Source organism: Chamaea fasciata, unplaced genomic scaffold (assembly GCF_029207755.1).
Source record: "Chamaea fasciata isolate MVZ Bird 193981 ecotype frontalis unplaced genomic scaffold, bChaFas1.0.hap1 SCAF_1, whole genome shotgun sequence".
Taxonomy (NCBI): Eukaryota; Metazoa; Chordata; class Aves; order Passeriformes; family Sylviidae; genus Chamaea; species Chamaea fasciata.
In genome coordinates, this window is record NW_027094086.1 from 24,189,729 (window position 1) to 24,212,870 (window position 23,142).

The 23,142-nt window shown below is 41.4% G+C and overlaps 1 protein-coding gene across 1 annotated transcript; it reads left to right on the forward strand.

Annotated features, from left to right (window-relative positions):
• Positions 1–1,728: 1,728 nt before the first annotated feature.
• On the forward strand, positions 1,729–22,394 carry CDH17 (cadherin 17). Its single transcript, XM_066178720.1, has 16 exons — positions 1,729–1,804; positions 2,457–2,594; positions 4,269–4,407; positions 5,617–5,775; positions 6,449–6,648; positions 8,462–8,593; positions 9,172–9,322; positions 10,018–10,233; positions 11,492–11,568; positions 12,846–13,037; positions 14,254–14,498; positions 16,881–17,011; positions 17,900–18,136; positions 19,645–19,761; positions 19,868–19,984; positions 20,831–22,394. The coding sequence occupies exons 1-16, from the start codon at positions 1,757–1,759 to the stop codon at positions 20,935–20,937; spliced, it is 2,406 nt and encodes an 801-aa protein (XP_066034817.1). The 5' UTR covers positions 1,729–1,756; the 3' UTR covers positions 20,938–22,394.
• The last annotated feature ends 748 nt before the right edge of the window (positions 22,395–23,142 follow it).

The following is a 23,142-nucleotide window of genomic DNA, read 5'->3' on the forward strand; positions in this document are numbered from 1 at the left end:
AAATCTGTCCACAAAATGGCCCCAGGAAAAGCCTCCAGGAGCCAGGCTGTGCCAGCCTGTGTGACATGGGAATAACCATAGCGGGGCAGATTCAGGGTCCTGACATCTGGTTCCTGGCAGAGGCCAGCAGTCAGTATTTTGCAAAAATATTAAAAGGTAGCTGCAAAGTGCATTTTTCGTGGATGCATAACTATCAGATTGTATTTGTTGATATTCTTCTGCCGACACTAGTGCTCACTAGCATCCCTCTCTCTCCTTCCCCTGCTCTCTGCTTTTCCTGCTGTCAAAAGGAGTCACAAAGCCTTGTAGGCGAGTAGAACAGCATCTCTGGCTATTATTAAGAACAGTATTGAATTATTGAAAAACTACTTGTGACACACACACACACAGAGCAGTGCTTTAGGGTGAATTGTACTGAACTTAGCTATGTTTTTGTCATAGGCAGAATTAAGCTTTCCCTTGGTAATAAGCAGACTGTGCTTTTCTGTGAGAAATTGAATAGCTGTCCCAGCAGCAGTAAGATCAAATCCAGAGGAAAAGTCATGCAGCAGAGAACACACTCTCAGCTCTGAGGGGAGATGGACAGGGTGGAAATGGTACTCTAAATCTGTAAAGCAAAAATAAATTAGTTTTTATTATGTAAGAAAAGAAACTTTACCTGTGCAGCCAAAAAATGGAGCCCTAATTCTGACAGGCAGTTCCTCAGTGTTGTCAAGATAGGTGGTGAAGAGAGGGAATTTGGGGAAGCTTGGTCTTGCCTTTGAAGAGACAAGTTGATTTTCTGAACCACAGTGTGAATTGTCTGGTGTGCAAGGCCAGCCCTGAGAGGCTAATTTTTTTTTTTTCAAGTTTGTTTGTTTGTTTGTTTGTTTGTAAGCAAGAACAGCCCTGAAATGTTAGGGCAGGAGAATGGAGGTCTTTGGGCACTGGAAAGTGTGTGGTTATAAAACTAAAAATCTGGCAGAAAAAACCATGATGTTAAGATATTGCTAGCCATCAGGAAGAAAACAGAGGCTGAGACAGATTTGTATGATATTTTTGCTGTCAGGTAAAAGCCAAGGATCTGAAGGACATGTTTGTTCTCTGTGGTTTGGTTTCACATGCAAGTGGTGTGAAGACACAGGGCTCAAGTGGCTTGCCCAGATGGCTGTGGCACTGAGGGGGATGGTGTAGGGACCCAGGGAGGGCCACTTCATTCCCATACAAAAAAGATTTGATTTACTGGGGAAATTATGAAGGGTGCAGCCGCAGCTCCTCCCCATCCCCAGGTGTGATATTCAGTTTCCAGACACTTGTTTTCACAGGCTTTGTGGCTCCTGGATGGGTTGTGGATGGTCCTGCTGGGGACACAAAGGAGATCCAGTAATGACTTTATGAATTCCCTTTTGCTCTGAGTCAACATTGATCTATTTTCTTATTCTGTTTTCTCTTGAAGGTAGATCCAATCTCATTTAATTATGTAACGGTTAGAAAAGGGCACAAGCCTTTGTTCTCAAATAAATTAATAAATTGCACTGTTTTTAAAAATGATATATGCTAAAGAACTTGGAGATGTTCAGTGCAAACCTGGAAGATCCTCTGCCATTATACTATAGCAAAATAGCTTGCAGGAGGCTCAGTGACGGGGAGCTGCTGTTTGTGTGTGGCGGCAGCAGACATCCCTCAGCTGCTTTCCTCCATCCCCCTCTCTCTCTCTCTCTCACAGGCTCTGTGGCTTAATGTGGAGGGCCTGCGTGTCCGTGGGCCTCTGAACGCCATGGACTTCTCTGTTCAGGAAGGAGGGGGTCCACGCATCCTTCACCAGGTAATCAAGTGTCTTGTGTTATCCACTCTGGTCAAAAACCCCATAGCCTGCACACAGACACCACGTATGAAGCGTTGTCTCTGTGCTGCTGGGAAGAACAGTTCCCCAAAAGGATCTGAAATTAGTTTTTAATTCCTCTCTCTGGGAATTCAAGAGTCTTCTTGTAAAGATCAGGAGGCAACCCCCTCTCAAACACATTTTTAAGAGGATATCCTAAGACAGGGATTAATAAAATCAGCATTCCTGGAGATTTTCTTTCCATGCAACTTGTGTCATCATTTTCCTTTGACTCTGAGGTTTTCCTCTCAAAGCCATAACCACAGAAGGACAGATCCAGCTCCCAGGCAAATGGAGGATGTGTGTCATTTTTTTCCATTCCCATGCTCAGACAAAGCCTGTCCTAAGCAGACGTTTGCTTTGGAAACAAACTGCAGTTGTGATTTCTTGCAGCATTCAGGAAATAATGCAAAAACTCTTCTGTTGAGGATCAGAAAAGAGCAGACTTGTTTGAGCAGATTCTTGGAGTATCATTCTTCCAGCCAAACACATTGTTGGCAATAGATTTTAAAAGTAACAAAAGCATGAAATTATTTTTATTGTGGTGAAAAAATGAAAAATGACACTTTCCCCCTCTTTTATTTTTCCTTTGTAGTTCACACTTGAGCCACCTGCTGTGAGTTTCAGAATGTCTGGTGAAAAATCTGGAATTATTGACATTGAATCGAAGACAGGCATCCTGTATATCAATGGGTCTCTGGACTGGGAGACCAAACAAGTCTACAAGCTGCAGGTAAAAAACTCAATGAAAAATAGCAAGGGAGAAGTATTCACGTTCACCCTCTTTTGGTACACCTGATACTAAGAGAAGTCTGTTGAAATTTTGAATCCTTTATTTTGCCTATGTTTACACGCAGCTTTTTCATTTTTAATATCAAGATTTGCTGGAAGACATACAGTTTTGTAGCTATCAAAGACTGAACAGGAAAATGCTCCTTTGCAGAGGAAGGCCATGTTGAGAAAACAAAAATTGTGATGCCAACACCAACTCCTTAACTCTCCTAACATGAGGAGAATACTTGACTGGAAGTGAAATCTAGTCTCATGAATGAGCTTCTCTTGTTCTCCCTGAAGGCTGACATAGTGAATTCCATGTCTGGAGTGGAAAAATAAATGATTGTAATAATTTAGAAAGCTTATAATTTACATGGTGACAAACTGAGATTAGCTCGGTTGGTTAGAGCATGGTGCTAATAATGCCAAGGTTTGATCCCTGTATGGGCCATTCACTTCAGGGTTGGACTTGATGATCCTTGCGGGTCACTCCTAACTTGGAGTATTCTGTGACTCTGTGAAACAGTGTGAGTAAAAGACATTTATGCAGAGAGGCACAGATCCAACCTCTGTCAGGTAACAGCAGAAAACTGTTTGGTGGATGTTAGACTCTAAGAGAAGAAAAAGCTTTGTGTGCTTGTCCTGCTATTACACCCTTTTCATGAGGATCTCTCTAGTGTAAACACTGCTGAGAATGGAGCAGTGGATAGGCAGTCTTACGGTTTCAGTATAGCCTTGTCCTCCTAAACCATGTCAAAAATGGTGTTGTCTTTTTCTGAGGCACTAGCAGCTGAGAAAGAAATGATCATGAGACGATCAGTATCAGAACAGACAAAGTACATGATGATTTTTTAGCCAGCCTTAGCAGTCTTTCTAAAGACTAGCACTTCAGGTTTCATGGTTTCACATTATCAGCTCTAAAGCACTCTTGGATTGGAATTAAAGAGGACAATTTTCTAGCCCCGGAAGTTAATAACCCTAAGCATGTGAATCATTTATAGGCAAGAAGTGATGACAGAACGAAGAAATTGTGACTGGTTAGGCATAAATAATTGTGATCTTTTCTATTATGGGCAAACAAAATGAAGTGGGACAGATATAATATATATTTGGTGCTTTGAAGTTAAAGAAGGCTGGAAAATAAATCAAATTGTTTGGGAGAAAGGTCATTAGAATTAAGAATTAATTTTTCTTTACTAACCCTTATATCAGGCTACTTATCTGATTCATATATTTAAAACAGCAATTAGTTATAAATGCTATATCATGTTGAATTTTCTCCTTGTTTGCAAGAAAGTATATATTGCTGTTCAAAGAAAAACATGAATTCTAAGCTGTGCAAAAATACAAGTAGTCTGCTGAAACTGGAAGTGGGAAATTGTCATCGGAAAGATGTCATCAGAAGCAGGAGTGGGTTATTTTGTTTTGTTGGCATCATATACTGTGGCAAATTTTTGTCAGGGAGCTACAGTGACAAATTTGTCCTTGTATGTGGAGCTACCCAGTGATGGCTCTCACCAGATTTGCATCACAGTAAGAGTGATCTGGCATCTAACATCCTGATAATAATTTATGCTTTTTAGCTTATCTGCATGATAATATTTCTTTACTGTTCCTTCTTTTTTCAAATCAGGTGGAAAGTCTGGATGGAAGTGGAAATGTTGTTGAAGGTCCATATGCTGTTACAATATATGTGGAGGATATCAATGACAACCCACCAGAATTTAACCAGACAAGGTACTTTGGAGTAGTGAGGCAGAACTCTCGTCCAGGTAATTGCCACCATAATTAAATATTATCATTGATAGGAAGGTGGGTAAATTAAGCAGGCGGGTAAAGTGATTGCTGTACAAGCTGGAAAAGATCAGGTTTTCTTCTTACAGGACTGTACAAAACAAGGATGAAAGCCTCTATAATATAATGAAAGGGCAAAGAGGTGACCACCATGTGGTCTAAAGGGATGAGTGCAATCAGAAATACTTTTTAGTACTTATTCTTTGCAATTATCACTTAACAGGCAAATATTGATGCTCTCTCTATTGCTCTGAAAAAAAAAAAAAAAAACAAACCGAAAACCCTTATGCTAGAAGGGGTTTAAAATTTAAAGGCTACCAAAACTACACAGAAAGAGAATGCTAAGACTACCTGAATCTTTACATATCAGTGAAAGAAAGTGCCAGGGTAGATATGGGGTATGTGCTTACCATGACTCATGCTTCTCAGAACATGGGCTGAACCTTAACATTTAGAAGAGAGTCTTAGATTATGGATTTCAGTGATCCATACCAAGAGTCGTGCAAGTATCAAAGAGCAGTTTGAGACTTACATCCTGGAAATGAAAAAAAGGACTCATACAGCTGTTATTGCTGTGACTACGGACTCAAGAAGAAACTTTTGCTAAAGAATATGCATATAAACCTCCATGGGGTCAGTAAATAATTCTGAAACATACTACTGTATTCTTAACTGCATCCAAGTCAGAAAGATTTTGAATGTTGCACTGGTGCTCAAAAGGTAAAAGCTGAGTTACATTACTGTGTATTTTTCCACTGTATGATTTTTCTTTTATTATATCTGTGTCTCAGGCGGTATGCCACTTTTGTCAAGGTGCTTTGGGTTTAACTGATTTGTGTAAGAACTGCAAAGTGACCTTAAGGAGAGATCCCAGGGAGCTGAATTCTGGGTTCAGGCACTCTTGTATGATAGATAGCTCTCTGCTGATATAACTCTCTCACCTAAATCATCAACTGGTCACCCCACCCACTGTGATCCTAGTAAGCAGAGCTGGTGGAGGGTTGACCTGTGGGATTGCATACACAGTGTAACCTCTCCACATGGCTTCCCATGAGAGATGCATTATGGAACAAGGGTAGCTCCCCATAAGTTGCTTTCCTGGTTTGAGAGCTTTGCTCAAATGGATTGCGTTGAGTGTTGATGTTCAGCCTCCTCTCTTACCATTGTTTCTTCTCCAATCCAAACAGGCAAGCCCTTCATGTATGTCCATGCCACTGACCGTGATGATCCTACAACTCCCCATGCACAGCTGTCATACAGCATTCTCCATCATTTTCCCAACCCATATGAAGAAATGCTTTTCCGGATTGATAATGCAACTGGAGCAATCTCACCAAGCAGGACAGGTATGTGAAAAGATGCTTGTTTGCAAAGAGCAAGTCTGAGTTTTCTAGTGCGCATTGGAACAAAACAACACAGGTCTGATGCTACATTCTGAGTAGGTGTAATCAGTGGGACGCACTCCACTAAAGCCCTGGTTTTGGGGAACTTGTTTTCAAGTTCCCACCAAATTCAAGGGAAGCTAGCAGAAATGGGGATTGAGATCTAAAAGTACACTGAGAAGAGAGATAGATCCTCTGGCCTTCATGACTACACTGTGTCATATCCTGGAATTAATTCTCTGCCTTGAAATCTAGAAACCCAAAAGCAGCAACATGAAAAATGCGGAGAAAGCTCAGCTGGATGTGTGATCCCAACTAAACTGCAATGATTTAGAAAAACCCATCTATTTTGCTGGGCTGAACAAGTGCCTAACTGGGGTGAGGGCTGTTCAGTGATGCCTCTGCACAAAATGAGACCAACAGCACAGAGGTCTTGTATGATTCCATCCACATGATGCTATGCTGCTTCATTCAGAGAACCCAGAGGAAGTGGCTTGCTGAAGTGTGTCCCAAAGGACCATCTAAGGGATAAGTCTGAAGTAGCTAAAGAACCATAATGCATGTAGGAGGCAATGGGCAGATGAACAATCCCCACAGCCTCTGTGTCATTTCTCTTGACTCTCTGCTCTCTCTCTAGGCTCTCATTACCTGGATCCTCAAAAGCAGGACACCTTCACACTCGTTGTCTCCGTGAGGGACATGGCAGGGAAGACCATAAATGCTTTCACCAGCAGTGTTGATGTGATCATCACTGTGATGGAGAGCCTGTGGAGAGCTCCCCCCACCATCTACATCAAAGAAAACTCAACCCAGGCCCACCCTGTCAACATCAGCAAGGTAGAGTCCTTGACCACACTCCCTGAACTTCTCCTTGCACCACACATTTTTTCCTCGCCACTGACTGTGAAGGTGTCCTCACTGCATCCAACACCAGTTTTTTCAGAAGGACTTTGGCACCTTCCAGTTATTTTTTTAATATGGTATCCTTTGGAAATGATTGTTAGTGGAGGTCTCATTGACTTTTTGTTAACATGAAAGTTAATTGTTTGAAGGTGACTGAGTTACAGTCAATACAAACACTAGACTGACTGGACTTTGCCTTTCAGTTTGGGAGCAAAATCCAGTCATGGGTCCTCCAGGCTTTGAGCAAACTAAGAGTTTTTTGGAGCTTGTTTTGAGGTTAGCTTCTTCCACCTGCAGAAGAACAGGGCTGGGGACCCGCTCCACAACATCCCTGCTGTGGGCAGTCCCCCACGCTCAGGGACACCTGCAGTGACCAGTTTTGTATCATGCAGCACAACTGCTACATCAAAAGTACCTCGAAAGGACTGAAACACTCTCCTTCACATCCTGCACTCTCACAGTGTTCCTCTTTTCACAGTTCAAGCACAAAATATTTTGCTGATAACTGCAGACCAATAGCAGTGTATACATCAGTACATATTAACTAACAGGCCAACAGCCTTTCAGAAATATTTGACTTTGAAAAATGCCTTGGCAATGACACCCCCAATGCTGTCATCCCCTAAACATGGCAGGATTCCATGGATCCTGTTCACAAGAGTAACTGGCTTGGCGCTATTCCCATTGGTCTCAGTGACAGCCCAAGGAAGTCCAGAATGAAAACAGGTGGAAGGAAGACTAACGTGTAAGAGTGCACCCATTTTGGGGTTGCTTGTATATAAATTTCATGTGGTAGCCAATGGCATGTTTATTCTGCCTAGGGGGAAATAAAATGCAGTTGCTGCTATATAGAACATAAACGTTAATTCTGACTCCATTAATTTGCCAGTCTGTGTCCTTAATTTCATTTTAAATGTGCAGCACCCCAGAAAAGAGCCTTTCTCATGAGCTTAGATGAATGTAAAGAGCATGCATGCAACCACTTACAGATAGGTGCCAGGTGTTTGTTTTCACAGAATCACAGAATCATAGAATATGCTGTATTGGAAGAGACCCATCAGGATCATCGATTCCAATTCCTGGCCCTGTGCAGGACACCCCAAGAGTCACACCATGTGCCTGAGAGCATTGTCCAATGTTTCCTGGACTTGTGAAGGCTTGGTGCTGTGACCACTTCCCTGGGGAGCTTGTTCCAGTGCTCATCAACCCTCTTGTGTGAAAAACCTTTATCAAGGTCATTCTGCAGGGTCCTTCTGTCCTGGAGGGAGTTGACAGCTCCTCCTAATTTAGTGTTGTTTTGTTGTTCCACTTCTCTGAATTACACAAAATGAAACAACAGGCAGGAATGGAGAGTGTAAGGAGACAGAAATAATTAGTATCAAGATATTCAAATGCAAATAATGCTTTTTTCCCCCCTCATAATCGCTATTTATCTCCATATCACAAAACCCTTTTATAAAAAGATAAGTGTTGTAGCCCAGCTGGACAGATGGAGAAACTGAGGTACAGTGGCTTCACCACACAATTCAGAGAGCAGAAGTGGATTATCAGTCTGATTTTCTGCAGTTCATCCCGAGAGCATGCCAAACTCTTAATTTTCTGGTTTATGAAGCTAGCAGGAACGCGATTGTTTCTGTTTGTGGTCCAGAAATAATCCCTGTTTAATCTCAGTCTACACATCTGGCTTCCTATCCTGACTTTTTTTTGTTGTTGGTTTTTTTTTGTTTGTTTGTTTGGTTTTTTTTAGGTGCAGTCAAATGAACCAGGTGTAATTTATGGACTTTTTGAAAAAGAAAAGCTGCCGAGGCTCCCATTTTCCATCAGTGAGAATGGGGATATTTATGTGACTGAACCATTGGACAGGGAAGAAAAGGATACTGTAAGTAAAGACATAAAACTTCACTGATAGGAGAGATCACAGCAGGAGGCTAATTATTGGTGTGGGAGTAAATATGAGAAAGCTCAATAGAAAGGAAGGGGGACGAGGAAGGGGAAATTAGATAAAGGCTTTATTTCATTGCTTTTGTTTGGAAATTATGTGGAATATATGTGAAAGTTCAGCTACCTACTGTACTGTAAACAGTCTTCAGGTTCTTACTCTAGAGTGGGTCTGGCAGTAGCAATCACTGCCCAAAGCAGATGTGCAATGTATAACATGGACCACCTATGGCAGGGCTGTAGGTGCACAAGTAAGAGGTAGGTGATGGGAAGTGGGGAGTGCAGGAGATCTGGAGGTTTCAGATCTACTTCAGACCTTGGGGACCACGGATTTTAAAATCTTTTGAGGACTCAGGCCTCAGAAACTAAGGGGTGATGGAAGAGTTCTGATTTAAAAAGAGAGAAAATACTGAACAAACTCATGAGGGGATATTTCATATTGCCATAGTTACATACTAAAATTCAAAATACTGTCACAGTGGACATTCAGACCATCTAATTGTTATATTTTTGTTGCAGTATACATTCTTTGCGGTGTCAAAAGACAACAAGGGAGAACTGGTGGACAAGCCTTTGCAAATTCACGTTATTGTGGAAGACATTGATGACAATCCCCCTGTGTGCCAGCAGAACCCCACCATAATTGAAGTTCAAGAAAATGAAATTGGAGGTAAGAAAAGAGCTTCTGTTAATTTATATACCTCATTGTAGTCCTCTTCTTTCCAGCTATGTGTGAATGAAGCTAGAAATTCTGATCCCAAAGATTGAAACGTGGCTATCCCAGGGAAATATTTTCCTGTGCAAATAGCCCTCCTGTTTTCCCTTCAGTAATTCTTGTGGAAAATATTTAAAGAACCTGAGAAGGACACACACAAAACATCTACTTTAAAAATGCTGTTTTATTTAAAATATAAAACTGCATTTTCCCACAGCCACAGATTTGGATAACTGCTTAGACTGTGTAAAGAAAAACACCTCTATTATTACCAATACAAGAAATACTGTTCTTAAAATGGTATGAGCCTATTTTCCCTCATCCAGCTGCTCCTTCAGCATAATGCCTTTGACTTCAGTGGACCATTACCAAAATCTGTCCCATGTCATGACATCAGTTATTTGGTTTTGGGACTGAAGAGTCTGCAGTTATAATCTTTCAGATTGCCCTGACCCCAAACCAGTATGTTGGCATGCTAAAGGAAAAACTCCCAGAAGTGAAATGACTGTGTCCATTGAAGTGTTTTCCATATAGCTTCATTTTTACTGACCTTCAACACTTTGCATTTGTGTCACTGTTGTCGCTGTGTACTTCTGTGGAGAAGCAGGACCACTATATTATCTGTCTGACTCTACTCTACTCTGCTACAGGAAGTAATATTGGCACCGTATTTGCTACGGACATGGATAAGAAGGACACCCTTAACTCTCGTCTGCGGTTCCAAATCCAAAGTCAGGAACCTGGATTTCCCTCAAATAATCTCTTCTATATCCAGCAAGACACTGGGGATTTGCAATTAAGTGGCCGTTCCTTAAGCAAGCGTGATTCAGCCAAGTATTTCTTGAAGGTCCTGGTGACAGATTCAAGTATGTTATGCCTGCTGTTGTACATTGGAATAAGTCTGTTCACACTGGCATGACTTGTGCTCAGTGTCTAAGGGATATGGGGAGACAAGGAGGATTTGCTGAACAGGCAGTAGCACTGAGAGCTGTCTTGCTCTGGCATGGAACTTGCCCTGTTCTTGAGATGCAGAGATTAATCATGATTCATAATGCAAGCATGGAAGGGAACCAGCTCTAGGACAGAATGTGGCTAAATTGGGAAGCTTGCTAACAAGTACTTCAGTAAGAGATTTCCTTCCACAGAAGGAAAAAATGAAGAGATCATGATTGTGGTTTTCCCCCAGATCTTTCAAAGGGACTTAACTGAAAAAAAAAAAAAAAAAGAAAAAATTAAAAACAGCTGCTCAGACAGTCCAGATAATATTTTAAAACATTGAGAGAAAATTAAGCTGAAATTAAACTTCAAAAATAATCTTGTCCTTTATGTAAATTGCCAGGAGTCCTTTGTGATTCACTGAATGGAAAGGAAATCAAACTCCATACCAAAGCTTAAAGTTTTGTGCTGGAGTCCCTACAGTCAGACAAAACTTGTGCATGAAGGAACTGGCATGTAAAGAAAGCAGAGTGACATGTCTGTAAATGAAATTACATCATTTTGGCAGATGATGAAAAACCTTCCAGAGGGAGAAGCTGGTGATTTGGTTTGGATGCTTATTTGAATTCCATCCAAACAATGTTGTTTAGAATTTTCCTTAACTTTCAGCTCATGAAGTATGTTTGTAAAACACTAAAATCAATCTATATATGGGTATATTATGCTTTTTAAATCACAACCTGCCATTGCCATGGATGCCCCTGCTCAGGTAGTAATTAGATTTACATGGATCTGAAGTTTGTCTGGCTATAACAAAACTGGAGGTGCTGCCTGATGACCAAGAGGACATGGGAGCATTCACCATCCAGGGCTTACTTTTTGACATGGAAAAATGATACTGAGATGGCTAACACAATTCATAGCTATCATCATCCTGGTAAACAGATACAGTTTTACAAAGTGAGGGAAAGGAAACAGGATGGGACAGTGCTGAAGAAACTGGGAAGATCAATGGTAAGATAGGGAGGTTGTCATTGACTAAGATATCTGAGATAAGTGCTTTTCTCGACTTAGTGCTTAGATTGGGCTATCTGGCAGTGCTCACTTTTGCTCACAGTGAACCCTTCTGAAGGAAAGTTATTTTCAGCAGAAAGCCTGGTGTAACGTTGTTTGTCTCTTTTCATGCAGAATTTGAAACAATCTGTGATGTGGAAGTACATGTCATCGACATCAATGATCAAATTCCCATCTTTGAAAAATCAGATGTGAGTATTTTTGCCACCAATACATGCGAGTATTTTGGATGTTCCAATAACTTTTGACAAGTGTTTGAGCATACCTTCTATGTCTATAGAATATCAGTGGGAAACTAGTCATTTACAAAACAAGTAACAGTGTGACTCACTAGTAAAAATAAAGGCAAAATATTGCTGTAAGTCTGCACATAAGCTCTATCTAGACAGTGAGCAATGGGACAGACTAACAGCTAATTATGAAATTTAAGGTAATTTTCTCAGTGGAAAAAAATGTGTGCAGAAAGAAATTATTCTATTAAAGCAGTTTATTCTGGAAATGCAAGTTCTGAAGGGAAAAGGGGAAGAAAAGGCTCTAAAATTAATCAAACAGCTAAATGGAAAAAACCTGACATCTCTCAAGTACCTTTCCAAACACAGCATTACTGTATTCAAAACGGCCAGAAGGTGAATGGGAATCAAAAGCCCTATGTGATTTGGCCAGAAACAGTGGTCCAGTGCTCCATGCCCAAATACATACCTGGTTCCAGGATGGGTGTCAGGTTCTTGCCTTTTCTCTGGTGAAGGTGCTGGCATCTGGCAGAGACCTGCAGACATTTTGTGACTTCTGCCTGATGGCCCAAGCCCCCTGGCAGATGCTGGAGTGGCTGAAATAAGTACACAGATGTGTCCCAGCTACCATCATTCCTGCAGGGTGGTGGGCTCAGGAGAGCTGTCTGACCTATCAGACATAACTGTCCTTTCAGGAAAGCTGTGTTGATTTTTGGGCCTTGCAGACTGCGTTGCCCAGCTCTCTGTTGATGGCAATGGCAGCACAGTCACATGCAGGCAAGGTGCCCTGGCAGGTTTTACACCATCTCACCTCAAGGTCTCAGTCCAGGACCTGGTCTCAAGGTGAGGTTTCTGGGCAAGGACCCACACTAAAGAGTCAGAAGAGCTGGCATGTCAATATGGCAACAGTTTATGGTGCATGAAACAATCAAATATTTAACAGTGAGTGGCCAGAGTGCTCACAGCTTACAGAAAAGCTGTACTATTCCTGCAGCGTGATCATGGGCTGGTTTTGACAGAGGAGCTAAAGATTTGGGACTGGTCCTGTACTAGTGGCACTGACATAGATCCCATTACCTATGATAAATGTGTGGCTAAAAAACTTCCCTCCTTCATGTGCGTGCTGTGGGTAAAAATACATCCATGCATGTGGGTCGCAAGCTTGTGGTTGTGCTGAAGTTTTTATCCACAAATGATGCTTGGTATGTCATGTTTCACTGACACTTCTCTCTCTTCAGTATGCCAGTGTGACTGTGGCAGAAAATATCCCAATAGGAACTGTGATATTAGAAATTCAAGCTACTGATGGAGATGAGCCTGGCACAGGGAGCTCCCTCATCATTTACCAAGTGAAGGAAGGCGATCCAAACAACACATTGATCATAGAGACAGACTCTGAAACAAACCGAGGGCTCGTCAAGATTAACAAGGTGAATAGATGGATTTTCTTCTACTCCTTTAGTGCTACTTACTTGTCATACACAGTTACTGCCCTGATAATGGTTTGTGGGGAGGCTGTGGACTGGTGGTGGGTGAGGACACTCTAAGCATGGTGCAGACCTCAGGAGGCTCCACTTTTGGACTCAGGCTCTGTGCCTTTGCAGTGCTCACATACACCTATCCACGTCTCCTGCCTTTGCTGTGCCCTCACCACTGCCACCACCAGCAGCTCCCTCCACTGGCTCTGCTGCTGGCTGCTTCTCCAGAAGAGCTCTGGCTAATGAAGTAGGTCTTTATGCACCATAAAGACAAGAAGATGACATTATTTGAGTGATTTTGCAGCAGCATTTCTGGACAAGAAAAAGCCAGCTAAAGCTCCATGGACTGTGGTGGTAGTGGTGGGCTGTGACAGGGCAGATTCTGCTCCCTGCAGTTTTTCTGGCCATTAGTGCCTTTGCAAAGCCAGGTGCAAGCATAGCCAGCATGTCTTAGTGTCAGCATGGAGAAACTGTTTGTTCCTGAGGAGGGAACCATTAACTGTGACCGAGCCAAGGACAGCATGTGCTGCAAGTAGGTGATACAGCCCATATTCTGAATGCTGGAGACAGGAATATAAGGAACACTTTTTGCTGCATACATGAATTTCAATAGCAAAATTGCTCTTCCTTTGAAATTAGCCTTCACAAAGGTGCTTGGGCTATGGGTCCAGAACACCTATCACTCATTTTCCAGGGGGTGCCATCCAGCTCATGTGCTGCCACCAGCCCACGCACAGGAGAGGCAGCGTTTGGAGGACTATCTTCAGGATCAGCCTCAGCCTCATTTTTTCCCAAGGAGGCAGTTGTGAGAAACTCTGTCATGTAACAACCCTCGCATGACTTTTGGCACCCCAAGGTCATTTGAGGCCTTCTCATACAGAGCTATAAATACTATTTCTGTAAACAGGATATTGCTATTAAACTTAGTCGGGCAGGTGGCAACGTTATTAGAAAATTCAGTTGTTGAGGAGGCCTCTAAACAGGCATATGGTTTCATTTAAATTCACCATTCACAGCGTGATTTCCTCCTAACAGCTCTCCCTTATTTTGCCTGTGTTTGGGATACAATCTCCCCCCTGAGAAGAGGAGCACTTTTGAGTTTCTCATTAGAGCTTCCTACAGCAGCAGAGCCATTGCTTCAAGAACCTTCTTTTTCTAATTTATCTAGGCTCTTGATTTTGAAACAATGCCTGTGTACAACCTGGTGATCAATGCCACAAACCCTGAGCCGCTGGTGTCAAACGTGCAGTACAACTCAAGCTCTCTTACCACGTTTAAAATTTTTGTAACAAATGTGGATGAGCCACCTGTTTTCCTGAATCCAGTTTACAGAACAGAAGTGTCTGAAGACATTCCTGTCAATACCTTGGTCATGACGGTGGAGGCCTATGATCCTGAAGGGGATTCTGTACGGTAAAAAAGTGACTTTGTTTAATTAATTGAATTATGGGTTTCAAAACTTGTTCCAAAGGAGGTGCAAGGAAAATATGCCCAATGCTTGGCATGTGGAAAAATACTGTTTTTACAGAAGTCTTATCTCCTAGTAGGAGGCGGATGTGTGGTGGGGTGTGGGCCAGTGACCCATCTGCAGCAGACTGCTGGGTAGTGCTTTTCTGACCAGATTTCTCTCTGTGCTATGACAAACATCAGCCTTGAAACAGAAACCACAAGGGAAGCAGGCTAATTTATATCCCCAGGGAAAAGGTAGAGCTGGACTGAGAATGACAAAGTTCCATGTCCATAATGCCTTTACCAAAAAAAGGAGCATATACTGTGTACCACTGAACCAGTAGGAGAGTAGCTGCTTTTCATGTCATGCAGGAAACCACCAAAATACAGCCTCAACCTTTTCTCCACCAAAGTACACAACCTCAAGTCTACAGCTGAAAAGTAATTAATTTTCTTTCCTAGCTGTCAGAGATGACACACTTCTTTCTACCGTGGATGCAATGGTCTGTGCAAGGCAACTCCTGTGCTGTGTTGCATGGTGTAAATGTGGCTTACACAGTAGAGTCAGATAGATGAATTATTTGTGACTTTTGCTGTACAATTCCCAGCTGGAATGCTGAACAGATCAACTCAAAATAAACAGTTCTTGAAATTTAGCTAAAATTCAGCAAAACACCAAGTGGTTAATGGAGTTGCATAATATGACTCTTAGACCTCCCGTGGATTCTTATTCCCAGAGATTTCTCATCTGGCTTTCTACTTGTCCGTAACTTTTGGGAACTTATCATGTTTGGCCTTCTGTCAAACTAGTTTGAAAGTGAGCCACATAGTCCAGAAGCTCTAGGGGATGATGACAGAGACACATGACAGGAATTCAGATATACATAAACCACATTTCTGCCAAAAAAAGGTAAAGGGCATAAAATTAAAAGTAGATGTACAAGTATGCCGTTTCTACTGTAAAGGGTACTGAAAGAACAAAAACATTGAATGAGAAGGTAGGGTCACTTCTACTCAAGCAAGTGTCTGTGCTCTAATGGGTCATTTGTTCATGGTTAAATTTGTATAAGTACCCAGGGGCCTTGGTGATTTTTTAAACAATGATATAAATACAATTATGTGGTGATGCTTAAAGCACTCTCTGTTCCGAGGCTGCCCCAATGGTAGTTACAGGCTGCTCCAGACTGGCAGAAGATAATCACCACATTTCACCTTAGAGTCCTGGTCCCTTTTCAATCCACAATAGGGTGCCTGGCTGCACTGGCCCCTCTGTCCCCCAGCCCTTGCCTTGTGCCCCCATCAAAATCAAGATGTGGGAGGTGTGATGGGGTGAGACAGACATGAGGTTTGGACAAATCACACTTCTGGACTAAAAGCTTACTGCCATCCCAGACTCTCCATTTAGAAGGAAAGTGGAATTGCAAGTACACAGGCTGGAGTAGTGATGGCATTTCCGTAATTCTGCTCTCACACTTATTCTGGTTGATTTTGGCCTCTCTTCCTCTGAGTCTCCTGGTTGGCTGTAGTACTGTAGTACTGTGACTCTTCCAAGAACCCTCTCTTTGAGTATAACTGTAATCAAGCTTCTTGCACAAAATCAACAAAGAAGTTGTTGGGGAAGATGAATCAGGGAGACCTTAAAAATATGATTGTTTAGCAAAAGATTCTGAAAATATGAAACCTATAATAGAAATGGAAGCTTACTTTGAGTTGTAAGATACCGAGTCTTAGTTACTATATAACTTGAAAACAATAGCCTAGCCAGCTGAAGGAGAATCCCTGTTGATTGAACAATACCTTTCTGCTGGCTAAGGGATCCAAAGGTCAATGTAGCAAAACAGAAAAGTCTAAAGAGTAGTTTTTAGAGTTTAAAATACAACATAGTATGGTAATGTAGTAGTTCTTATAGGCTATATGTAGATTCTATAGGATTTTGTGTCTTGTATTGGTTGGTCCCTGTAAATTAGAATATTCATCACAAAAAGAGATATAATGCATTGTAACAAGGACCTCGCTCTCTTACTTCTATCTCTCTTAACTCTTACCTCTTCCCCCTGCTCTCTGACTCCTGCCACCTGGCTCCCTTCTCTCTTAACTCATACCCCCTTGCTGTTCATTTCGCTCTCTCTGAGACTTCCCTTCAGCCGAGGATGGTGGCTGAAGGCAAAGCCCTTTTTACCCACGACCCATGCAATAAAACCACGTATTCTAGAATATCTCAGGTCAGCAGAATTCCTTCTCCCTGCTGTCCATGGATGATCCTACAAGAAGTATTTGCTTTGTCAGAATTTTTTTCCCAATTTGTAACAGTATATGTGATTTTTTCCCCTCGATTTCTTTCCAAAGATACTCCTTGGAAGGTGATGTGAGACAATGGCTGAGAATTGATTCAGCCACTGGGAAGGTATACACTGCTTCTCCTTTGGATCGAGAAAAAGAAGAAATATACTCTGTAGAGGTTGTTGTATCAGAGCAAAGTAAGTGATGAAATAGCTAAATATACACACAGAGGAATCCTCTGTCCTTTCTCTTTTATGAGGAATTATACCTACCCTGACTAAACCCATGAAAAGTACTGGAATATGTAATCTCAGATATACACCCTGTGATGTATCCTTAGAAATATATATTTCTTAAGAATTTAAATTTCATGCAGAAATCTTGATGCTGTAGATAACAAGGATTAAAACAGCTTTCAAGAAGTTGGGCATGGTCTTGAACCACAAGGCGTATAGAGAAGACTCAAATTTTTTCACTGTTTTCAGTATTAATATTTTCTGCCACTTTTTTCTCTATAGCTATGAAGATTTTAGTCTTTCTCCTAGGTATGGTTAAGCATCCTGAAAACATGCCTGGAGAGTTGTTTGTAACCTTCTACTGAATTTAATTTTGTTATAATTAAAACTAATACTCTATGAAGTCTGAAATATATCAGGAGTTCTTGTTCCAGCCATTGAAATCTTTCAATTTTGGCTTGCATTTCCTGTATATAGAAGAGGGGTGGGAAACTCAAGGCATTTCATGCTTAAGAATTCTCCAAAGAGCACTGGAGTCACAAGAGTCACTTTGGATGTGACTTCTTGCCAGACATGATGGATATGATAGATATGACATGCCTTCTTTCCCTTGCTAGTGTTCTGTAGTTAGCAAGAGCTGGTGGTAAAAAAACCATGCTCATTAAAAAGTAGTGGCGGCTACCACAAATCCCTCAGGACCTCTTGAGACCTTCTTTCTGCAACCTTCAGACAGAACACCACCTCTCACTGCCTATCTGATGGTGTACCTCTGTGATAGCTGCAAATGCAACAGCCCAGAGTGTGAACCCAAGATGTGCATGTAATTTTGTATTCTGCTAAACTCAACAGATAATGCAGCTCAGATATCCAAAGCGTTCCTGATTCTACACTTACGTGATGTGAATGACAACCCTCCACAAATAGCTACGGATTATCCTACTTTCTTCTGCTACCCAGTCAAGGGAGGAGAGAAAACTCTCATTCAAGCTACTGATGCTGATGAACAGTTTTTTTATTCAAAATATACTTTTACCCTTGCGGATGAGATGAATGCAAGAAATAATTGGGAAATCTCAAGACACAATGGTAAGATAATACAGCCATTCTTACAGTGATATGGGACTCACTTGGTACTCTGGTGAATATGAAGAATTACAGAATTCCTTTTCACTCTTATTATTGCATAACAAGTGATCCATGTAGAAAATAATTGGGTTGTTGAGAACACTGAAGTTACTACTTATTTTTTGCAAGTGATAAAACCTAGTATGTCACAAGCTATAATTTCATGTGTATTTTTGAGAGAAGAAGCATGCAAGTATGAAATATACATGTTTAACAAACACAAATCACTACTGAAAAAGAAATAGAGTAGTTTGCAATCTGTACATTTCTGACATTTCATGTGCAAAAGGAAGTCCTGCCCCACAAAGTGAATGGGGCTTTTTGGAGGGGACAGTAAGCACATGAATAAGTGCTTGGCTGATAGAGCCTGCCTGAATTAATAAACCATGTTTGATGGATTGTCCCACTAGAGAAAGCTGGGTTGCCACAAATTTAAAGCCATGAAAGAGTAAATAATAATTTAAAATTCAGGACTTGGAGTAAACAGTCAGCTCTTGCAGTGAACGGAGTTTTCTGCCACTTTTAGTGGTAGTTTTGTAGTTTTAGTAGTAGTGTAGTTTTCCAAAGGTTTTTTGTTGGGATCTGCATAGCTCAATACATGTGGGTGTGCAAAGAGGAGGCAAAGTTTACTCATTATACAGTTATTTGAGTAGGAACCAAGTGTGAAGAATTTCAGAACATTCTTCCAAGACTGAGTTGATTGAACAATAAAATTCATAGGTGCCAGTGAACCCTAGACCCCCAAATTCATTTTGACATCATGAGTGCTGAGCTAGCTGTTGAGTCAGGAAGGAGACCTGTAAGCAGCTCCATGGAAATGTGAGATCAATTTATCAGCAGTATTCAGAAAAACAGCTCAAATACTGAGTATTACCAAGAAACAACCACAGAAGTCCCTGAGCTGAAAATGTTTAAAGGATGAGAGGGCATTAGGAGAAAATAAAATACATGCTTGCTTTTTCACTGTAATCTTAATTTATTCTGGAGACGACATACTTACATCAACAGACCTTCGATCTGATTCCAGTGGCTGTTTTGACCTTTTCCAGTTTTCAAAGAGTCTTAGATGTGACAGTGTAAATTCACTTGAAGGATGGTTTGTCCTTCATTTCCTTGGGAACAATTTAATCTGGTTATGGTGTCTATGAGTATAGGGGACTATTCCTGGTCTATATGGGATGCTATCAGTGTAGCACTGCCCAAGACCAGATTTGGCCTGGTGTAGAAACTAGGAAGGAGATTTTATAGTCATGTTATGCTGAGGGCCAGACTAGGCTTCTAGATATTCCCTTTTTACTTAATGTCTGCAAATCAAAGAGATCTTGGAAGACATAGAGGAAAACATGAATTACTATTATGTGCAAAGCAGCCTTAAAAAAAGAGAACACTTGCAGCTGGTATAAATATTTCTTTCTAGTGCTGACATTTCTTTCCAGCGCTGACATGAATGTCCCATTTCCTACTTACAGCTACTCATGCTTACCTGTCCCCGAAACATGCTAACTTTGAAGAGAAGACTTATGAAGTTCCAATAATACTTAATGACAATGGAAATCCGTCTTTGGAAAACAGAGTGAATCTTAAAGGTATTCTATGCACAGAACTATTAGCTTCAAGACAGCATTTACACTTATAAATAACCAAATGTGACTATTAAACTTCTCATTAACCTTTTGGCATTTCCTTTTGCAGTAAGCATCTGCAAGTGTTCCAGTGAAGATTCATGTTTTATTGAAATAGAGCGTGAGCACTCCTGGCCAACTGCTGGGCAGGCAATTGGGATTCTACTTGCAGTCCTGATCATCATTGGTAAGTCACTTCCTCTTGGTTGGTTTGAAGCCAGATCTCTGAGATATGACGGTGCTGCTGCATTTCTGACACTAATTCACTTGTTGGGTGAAGATTTGTCATGCATGTTGCAGAATGAGTGAAAGATCCCATGATTGTGTATCATGATGGCTGGTAACTTCTAAGTTTTTGGTTGTATGAAAAATATCCAACGGCACAACAACCAGCTAGGGCAGAAAAACTGCTGAACTTGTAGCATATTGTTATTTTATTGCTACTTACTGCCCTTTCCTGTCAGCAAGGGGATTTGAGCTTTGTCTTGGGCATCTAGATTATAGTGAAAATAGTGAAGCTTCGTACTTACATTATCTGTACTCATAGTTATCATTTTAGTCACCTATTTCAGCTTCACAGGTTTACATCTTTCATATTCATTCTAACACTGATAGAGAGGAAATAAATTTATATACAGTGTAACAAGATCATAGTGATTTAAAAGATTAAACTGTACATTTTATATATATATATATATAGATAATAAAAGAGGGGCTGCATCTCAAGGCAAACATGACAAATCCCTGCTCAGAGGGAAGAGGGTTAAAACAGACACTTTGCCATCTGGTCAGATCCTAGAGGAAATGTTTTCCTTTGGGGAAAAGCCTCTGAGCCCTAAGACATCTGATCCTGCCCAGCAGTGCCTTGGGTCCATGCTCTTGGTCCCATGCTCCATGGTCCTTCCTCAAAGCTGTTTGCTTCTGTCCTAGAGGTAAAGAAAGCACTGTGGATATTACAGTGCATCGTGGCCCTTGCTGGAATATCTTTCCAGAAAGTTTACTCTTCCTTTTACAAACACTCTCTGTTTTTCAGGTGCCATTTTAGCGGGTGTGTTTTGTCACATGAAACACAAAGAGAAAAATGAAAAGAGCCATCCCAAAGACGCAAAAGACAACGCTGAGCTCGACGGACTGGCTTAAAGACTGTTTCATCAAGAGACAAAACTGCCCTTTGGGTTGTGAATGAGTGAACTCTGAAGCTTCCAAAGCCCAGAGGTGTGCTATCGCAAACAGGATAAAAGCATGCAAAAGTAGATGCCCAGGGGTTTGGCCTCACTTTTGTACGAAATACTATTTAGTCACAAAACATAAAACATATGTAATCTTCATCAGCACCCATTAATAAGCATGTCAGCTCTGACTGAAGTGTTAACTCATGACAACACCAAATGCTGAGCTCCTTCAGGGATACATGGGACCAGTCTTCCTCTGACAGCTGAAGTAACTATGGACTTCACAGAGGACTACATTTTGTCAACCTGCACGTATTTGTCTCTTTCCAACTCAGTAAGTCACTGAAGAGCAGATGGGAGAATAAAGTCCTACATTTGAAGATACCCTATGAAGTTGTAGGAATCTCTCTGACTCTCAGCAAAGGAGATCCCAAACCTAATGCAATCTGTAATCTGGCCTGGGTCATGCCTTCTTACCTTATGCTGAATTTGTACTATCAATGTGACATTTCAATTATTCTTTTTTGATATCCCACAGAGTAAAACCAGTTTGTGAAGCACCATGGCCTTTCATTACTCCTTCTAAGTTAAAAAACCCCTATACCAAGTCATGTGAATAATATGCTGGTTTGTCATACTGCTGCAATTTTTTCTCTTGCCCCCTACACATAATATATGAATAAAAATGTTCTTTAAATATTTTAGTCCCTGCTTATTGTATAAAACAAATAAAAAATGAGAGCATGCATGAGAGCAAACCATTGCTGCTTGGTTCTCTCTGGTATTTAATCCTTACTTTCACATAATACAGATTAAAAATGGCTCTTAGGCCAGAGTGATGCGTCCAGCAAATTAGAGATGAAATTATTCTGGAGCCACTTCTATCCTAGTTACAGTAAAATGTATTTAAACCCAGGGTGACACAGAGAAAAAAGCCTTTCTCTTAACGGCATGCCTATAGAAGGGAATTTTTGGTGACAGTGTGAGGAAGGCTTTTCTTTTAAGCTATAAATAAAAGTTGACAAATATTGTGTTAAACGGAAAAGACAATATACTTTTGAAAACATTCAAGAAAAGGTCATATGGAAAAGAGTATATTTGTTTACCCAGGATTTTTTTAATGGCTTTTGCATGCATTACAGAACTAGAAAGAAAAGAACTTTTTTTTTGGTAGCATTTCTTTCATAATAGGTTTTCCTAGAATGCTGCCAGCAAAAACTTTGCTTTGGGCTTCAGCGACACAACCCAATTGTACCTTGCTCCCCAGCTTCCCCAGCTGCTGGAGCTCTGTTATTTGCTGGGGGGCTCACTGCTGGAATGTATTTATTTTATGATGGGAATGTAATCCATTATATTTGGAAAGTATGACATTCAGTTACGTCAGTGTGTCCAGGGATTAAGATTAGTATATTGTTTTATAAATAAAGGAGACAAAGTTCAGCAGTCGTTGTACTTGTGTATACCAAGACAGCTTTATCTGAAGACGGGGAAAATGTGCAGAAGTTCCCCTTTGCTCTATCTCCCTGACCTCTCTTTCTGTTTGTTAAGTTTATTCAAATGCATCTCCTATTTCAAACAACTTTTCTGGAGAAGGGTCAAAAAGTTTCTTTCCTCATTTACCTGCATTCGGGACCGGTTTGACAGCAGGACCTTGTCCCTGTCCCCAGCCTAACATTGCCTCTGTTTCTTGCGTCTCATGGGGTAGTTCACTGCACCCTCTCCCACCTGCCCACAGACTGGTGCAAAGCAGAGCTCCTCAGACAAGCAAAAAAGTTCCCTCTCCTCAGGGTCTTAAACACATTTTCAGTCTTGAAGACTTTCAGTCTCAGTGCATTGGGAATGAGCCCTCCTGCAGGTATTTACTAAATGTTGTTCACATGTGGTTGGAGAGTCTGAAGGAAATCACCTTGGGGTGTTCCTTCTCTGGCATCTGCCCTGGGGTGATATCCCCAGGGGCTGAGCAAACTGGTGCTGCAATGCCCCTTGACAGCCCATGCCTCTGCATCAGAGCACAGGCAGGGCCTGCAGCACCCTGACTGCCTCACCCCACCTCTGCCCCCTTCCCCAGCCCACTTCCGAAAGCCCCCTGTGCTCAAGGGACTTGGGATGCTCATGCTTGCATGGGCATACCTGAGCAGCGCAGCTGCTGGCAAACCTGTGCCTGGGCAACCCC

Excerpts from the sequence above, each read along its gene's own strand:
- CDH17 (XM_066178720.1), top strand. The coding sequence starts at position 1,757 with ATGGACTTCTCTGTTCAGGAAGGAGGGGGTCCACGCATCCTTCACCAG. Across the intron at positions 2,595-4,268 it reads AACAAGTCTACAAGCTGCAG|GTGGAAAGTCTGGATGGAAG; the intron begins GTAAAAAACTCA and ends TTTTCAAATCAG. Across the intron at positions 18,137-19,644 it reads GGAAATCTCAAGACACAATG|CTACTCATGCTTACCTGTCC; the intron begins GTAAGATAATAC and ends TCCTACTTACAG.